General features: G+C 37.4%; 1 protein-coding gene across 1 annotated transcript in view; it reads left to right on the forward strand.

Moving 5' to 3' along the window:
• The first annotated feature begins 6,332 nt into the window (after positions 1 to 6,332).
• Positions 6,333 to 6,771, forward strand: part of Nufip2 (nuclear FMR1 interacting protein 2) — a 21,936-nt gene continuing 21,497 nt past the window's right edge. Inside the window, exon 1 of the mRNA XM_010642247.3 lies at positions 6,333 to 6,748. Coding sequence (XP_010640549.1) covers positions 6,472 to 6,748 — 277 coding nt within the window. The 5' untranslated portion in view covers positions 6,333 to 6,471. The remainder of the gene's footprint in view (positions 6,749 to 6,771) is intronic.

Consider the following 6,771-nt stretch of genomic DNA (forward strand, 5'->3'; position numbering starts at 1 on the left):
CTCCTAAAGGTTCAACCATCTCCCAATAGTGTTACAGGGTAGTGACTAAGTCTTTAACATATGAGCTGTGGAGGATGTTTGAGACCCAAACCATAACATATATAAAACTTAATAATTTAGCAGCATTAACATTTAAGATATAATTCTACATATTGATATTCTAAGCAGTATATTAAGCAACTTTATTCCATTATTTTATTTAAACTTTACTAAACCTTGAGAATTAGGTTCTAATTTTACCCCCATTTTTCAGATCAGTTAAAACATTCAGAGAGGTTAGAAATTGGGTCCAGAATAGAGTCCATCTTAGTTCCATCTAACTACAAAACTTACCTTTATATCACTTTGTTATAGTTTCTCTTTCAATTTTTTACCATAAAACTTTTTTGATAAAATCAAGTGTCATTAAAAAAAACTTTCATACTCAGAAAACTTGTCCTACTCTAGTTATTAAAAGATGAACCTAATTTATCTATACCTCTGTACAATTCCTTTGAAAGTTTTTTGAAGTTAGTGTCTCCAGGCAAAAATTTTAAGATCTAAAAGAAAAATACATGAATAAAATTCTTTTCCTAGGAAATAAAACAGTGGATGTTAATAGTGATTTGTCTCTTTCTGAAGTTGGAAGAGGGCTGATGTGCATTTTCATAAAACTACATAATACCATTTCTGATTTAAATGTCTATAACATCATAATCAATTGTTACAGTTGAAGAAAATAGAAATTTTCAGTTAAATTGCTGTTTATGATTTATTATAATGCAACAAAAGGGTGGTCTAGAAGGAAAGAAAAACAAATATGATCATGGAATTTTAAGAGTGGGAATAAATTTATAGGCTATCCATCCTATCCTCTGTTTTAGAGATGAGAAAACTAAGAGTTAAAGCCCAGAGAGTTAAAGTTTTCTTTTTCTCTTTCTTTTTTATTTATTTATTTTGAGATAGGGTCTCTCTGACCTTGAATTCATTGGGTAGCCCAGGATGGCCTCAAGTTTCTGGTGATCCTCCTGCCTCAGCCTCCTGAGTGCTGTAGTTACATCATCATGCCCAGCTTTAAAGGTTTCTATATTTTTTAAAGTAATCATAGTCCCCAAAGTATAAGATTAAAACTGTATAAAAAAGTGTCTAGTTTGGTAATTGAGACAGTCTTAGAAATATATTTAAACAAGCTCTAAAATAGTGTAAATAAGAAAAAAATCCAAATAAGGACATAATACGAGGGATGTGAAAAGTACTCAATAAATATTTGCAAATGAACAAATGAAGAGATCTATTGCTTTCATTTTGCAAGTTCCCTCATAATTATTGATTTCATATTTTATATGCAGTCATATGCTATGAATACAGTTTGTGACTTTACTTTTCATGCTTGAGTTACAGTGTCAATATTTTTTCCACAGTTATGACTATAACCTTTTAAAGGTTATAAGCACCTATCTATTGAAGTTACAACACTTCTGAACCAGATTCCAAAATGACCATTAACACTTTAACAGGAGTGGATCCAGGTTTTGGGCGGAGTTCATTAAGGAAAATAAATATATAGAAATATATTACTGGCAGGGGATTTAGCTCAGTGGTGCTGCCACCTGCCTTACAAGTGCAAAGTCCTGAGTTTGAGCTCCGATTCAAAAAAAGAAAGAAAGAAAGATATTACTGTTTCAAATTTTACAAAATAAGCTCCACAGGGTGGCACATACCTGTAATCGCAGCACTTGGGAGGCTGAGGCAGGAGGATTGCTTTGAATTTGAAGCTGGACTGAATTACATAGGGAAACCCCATCTCAAAAAACAAAACAACCCCCCAAAAAACCTAGACAACATCTTCATGGTGGTTCTGATATAGCTTGACTGTTTCTTAGAGGTTTACTAATATTTTAGAAATACAAATCACATTTTTTTTTTTTTTATGATCCCGGGGATTGAACTCCAGCCCTTGTGCTTGGAGGCAGGCGGCAGAACCACTGAGCCAAATCCCTGACCCTACATATCACATTTTGATAGTGTTATAAATATTTCTAGGGGCTAGTGATGGAGCTCAGTGGTAAAGCACTTGCTCAGTAGGTACAAGGCCCTAGAGAGGCCCTCCAGTCTCCCTCCCTCTCACTTTCTCTCCCTCTCTCTCTCTCTTTCTCTCTCTCTCACACACACACACACACACACACAGTAACAGAACCAAAACAGCAATAAAAACTTTTATCTAGCTGGACCTGGATTCTAGTTCAACTATTACAAACTTAATGGCTTCTAAATCACATGCAGTCTTTTTTCTCTCTCTCTTTCTCTCTCCTTCCCTGTACTGCAGAATTAAACCAGGACCTTCACACAGAACTACATACCCAGGCCTTTAAAAATTTTATTTTGATGAGGGGAGGAATGGGATAAAATAAGTTGAATTTTATTTTAAAAAATAAAAATAAAACAATTTTTTTTCCTAACAGGGATTGAACTCAGGACCTTGAGTTTGTGCGGCAGGTGCAGTACCATTGAGCTAAATCCCTAGCAACAATTTTTATTTTGAGACAATGTCTCATTAATTTGCCCAGGCAAGACTCAAACTTGCAATCCTCCTGCCTCATCCTCCAAGAGTGGTGAGATTATCAAGAGGACCACCATGCTCAGTTATAAGCAAGTCTTATAACTTTCTCAGTCCAGCCAGGAGTGCTGGCACACACCTGTGACCCCAGCACTCGGGAGGCTGAGGCAGGAGGATCACTGTGAGTTCAAGACCAGCCTGGGCTACACAGTGAGTTCCAGGTCAGTCTCAACTACATAGTTAGATCCTGTCTCCAAAAACAAAAGAACAAACAAACTTTCTCAGTCCGCAAATTCTTCATCTGTAGAATGTGCTTATTATCTAGTTCAAAGAACTTATCTATCTATATTCAAAAAATGAAGATAAAATACTTGATAGTTTCCAACATTTAGTAAATATGCAGTAAATATGAACTACTATGATTATATTGGTAGTTAAAACATTAATTTAACATATAGGAAATCTCCTGTCTCTGCATTATAACTTCCCTCATTGACTGCAGGTAGAATACTGTGTAAAATAAATTTCAAAGGAATATGTAGATTAAGGTTTTTTTGTTTTGTTTTGTTTGAGACAAGGTCTTGCTATAGAGTTCAGACTGGCCTTAAACTATGTAGCTAGGCTAGCCTCAAACTCTCAGTGATTATCTTAACTCAGTCTCCTGAGTGCTGGGATTACAGGTGTGTGCCATCCTGCCTGGCCATATTGTTTTCTTTGTTTATTTGTTTGTTTTGTTTTGTTTGTACGGGGGATCTAACTCAGGATCTCATGCTTGCCAGGCAGGTGCTGTGCTGCTCAGCTAAATCCCTGGCTCTGGATTAAGTATTTTTAAATTGGTTGGACACAGTGGTGTGTGTCTGTAGTCTAGCTACTTAAAAGAACTGCTTGAGCCCAAGAGTTCAAGACCAGGTGCAGAAACATCTCATAAAATAAAATATACAATTTCATTTGAAAGATAATATTTTTAGGGTTAGGGATCTAGCTCAGTAGTAGAGCATTTGTCTATCATGTGCAAGGCCATAGGTTTGATCACTGGTACGGCAAAAAATACACTTTAAAAAGTTTTCATCAGGGCAAAATAATAACCATATCAAAGAACATTTGGAAAATAGAGAAAAGCACCTACAATTTCACCATACTTATGCTGTATATCCTTATATTTTTTTCGTAATTAAGTTTATGTCTATTTGTTTGCTTGAGTTGTGTCTAAGTTGCCCAGACTGGACTAGACTCAAACTTGTAATCCTTTCAGAGGGCTGGGATTACAGGATGAAGATTCATTCTGTTTTATAAAAATGTGCTTGACATAGTAGAATCAATTATTTTTCTACAGAGGCATTATTATAACGGTATATTTCAAATGCATGGCAAATCTCAAGTATATTTTACATATAATTATTTCAGAAAATTTAAAAGGTATGTATTTTACTGCTGTATTTCCATTCTAAAAATGTGTGTTCTAGCATACATAGAATTTAACAGTCTGAATTTTTCTCATATGATATCATAAGCCTTTTCTGTACTTTTACATACAAGAAGGGCAGCATTCATAGTAACTAGATTTAGTACAATTGTGAGTAAAGAAACTAAGGCATGCCAGGCGTGGTGGTGCACGCCTGTAATCCCAGCACTTGGGAGGCTGAGGCAGGAGGATTGCTGTAAGTTGGAGACCAACCTGGGCTACATAGTGAGTTCCACGTCAGTCTCAACTACATAGTGAGACCCTGTCTCAAAAAAACCAACCAACCAACCAAACAAACAAACAAACAAAGGCAGGTTGGGGTGTGATAAGTAAAGAATGCAAAGTGAATGTTTGGATTGTCTACAACTACAATGTAGGAAATATAGACAAAAAGGTTAGAACATAGGAATTCTAGCCTTTCAACTAAATGTTTAAGTTAGCAAAAAATAGAATCAACAAAACCCTAAATTGTATTTAATATTTTGTTTTTTTTTTAATAGATGGGAAAGTGGTGGGATACTGTTCAACAGCAAAGACTGCTTTATATGATGATATTATTATTGGGATTTTAGCTTTCAAAATTGGGTAAATTACCCACAAAGGGGATCCTTCTTTAAAATTTAACAAGGCATTGCAAATCCTTACTTTATAGAACAAGTTAAGGTCTGGTTACAGTTTTTCCGGTCAGTGGCATTTGCAGCTGGAAATAGGCATGTTTTAAATATGTTTTTGCCTAGACATTCATTAATTTCAGAGTACAGCTTTTTACTTTTAAGCTTTTTTGTTCCTTTAATATTGTTCTGTAACAGGAATTCAAATCACATTTTAAAAAACTGTACAGAATAGATGGTGGAAACAATCCACACATCCACTGCTGAATAAACAAAATACAGTGTGCACACACACACACACACACACACACACAGGTAAACCCACAATGGAATATTATTCAGTCTTACAGAGAAAAATTCTTATACATGCTATAATATGAATGAATCTTGAAGACATTATGCTAAGTGAAACAGGCCAGTCACAAAAACACAAATACTGTATGATTCCACTTACAAGAGGTACCTAGAAAAGTCAATTTCATACAGACAGAAAAGGGAATGGGGGGACGATGGAAAGGGGAGTCATTGTTTAATGCATATGAAGCTTCTGTTTTTCAAGATGAAAAAGTTCTACTGGTAATGGCTGCACAAAAATATAAATATGCCTCTGAGTTGTACACTTAAAATGGTTACTATGGTAAATTTTGCTGTTTTATCAATTTTTATTTTTTATCTTAATTTTAGATTTTCTTCAATGTTATATATAGAGAGAAAAGGGCATTATTTCTATATATTGTTTAACAAATTATAAAGCAACTATGTGTGATCATCCCCTAGCTCAAGAAGCAATGTATTAGCAGAGGTACCGTGTCCCTCATCAAAATCCTTTTCTCTCCTGAGTAACCACTACAATGTCTGTAACATCTGATTTTGAAAAAAGACTGTTATGTGATAATACGTGGTAAGTTAAATCGACACCACAAAAAGCGAGAATTCCTTTAAATACCAATATTTTCTGTAAATGCAAGAAAACATTAAAAACTTTTAAAGTGTTCTTTCTCTTTCTTCTATCTTGAAACTTCATATTCTAAGACCTATTTTGGGTCTACAGTTGATTTCACCTGCAAGAGTTTAATTAAAAAAAATATTCAGCGTAGATTTTCATTCCTCCCTCTCTCCCTTGCCTCCAACTACAAAGAAACAATGATTTAAACCCTTTGTGCCCTTTTAGAAAATTACACAGATACCCCATTGTGGGACCCTATAATCCCTTCGTGGAAAGGAGATTAGCATATGAATACAAAGCAAAATGAAACCAGAATACAAAACGATCTACTGAATTGTGAAGCTCTGTGTTCTTAAAAATGTATTTATTTCCTCTTTTTGTATCCCCCCTTTAGTGGTCCCAGGTTAAGGGAATTGCGCTTCCCTTTTGGTTACCCGGAAAAGATTTTAAGGGGGAAAAAAAAAAAAAAGGAGACAGATTCTTCCATGAGGTGCAAAACCAACAGATGGCTCCTAGTGCCAGTGGAATCTGCTACAATCGACCTGGGATTGCTTGCAGGGGAGGAGTGTAGAAAGTGCTGTTCGCTGACTGCGTGGAGAAGGAGAAAAAGCGACAGAAGAGAAAGCCATAGTGCTGACGTTGAAGGCCCAGCCCTGTGAGGTTGCACCGGGTAAGTGGCGTTGGCCAGGAGGCAGTGGCCAAGGGGAAGGAAAGAGGATTTGGGCTAGGGGCGGGGCCTGCGGCACAGCGTGGCTTCTGATTGCTGGAGAGCAGCTGCCAATCTCACAGAATCGCTCAGTTAACCAGTGCGCTGGCAAGACGCGCTCAGATATACTGAGCGAGGCCGGAGAAGCAGTCTCAGATCCTGACGGTGCAGCAGCCCGCAGCCTCAGCCAGGGAGTCCCAGCCGCTTTCAATGGAGGAGAAGCCCGGCCAGCCACAGCCTCAGCACCATCACAGCCACCACCATCCACACCATCACTCTCAGCAGCAGCAGCAGCAGTCGCACCATCACCACCATTATTATTTCTACAACCATACCCACAACCACCACCACCACCATCATCACCAGCAGCCTCACCAATACCTGCAGCATGGAGCCGAGGGCAGCCCCAAGGCCCAGCCAAAGCCGCTGAAACATGAGCAGAAACACACCCTCCAGCAGCACCAGGAAACGCCGAAGAAGAAAACAGGTCTGGGAGGAGGCCGGGTGGGG

Source organism: Fukomys damarensis, unplaced genomic scaffold, assembly GCF_012274545.1.
Source record: "Fukomys damarensis isolate Sample0158 unplaced genomic scaffold, DMR_v1.0_HiC HiC_scaffold_13, whole genome shotgun sequence".
Classification (NCBI taxonomy): domain Eukaryota; kingdom Metazoa; phylum Chordata; class Mammalia; order Rodentia; family Bathyergidae; genus Fukomys; species Fukomys damarensis.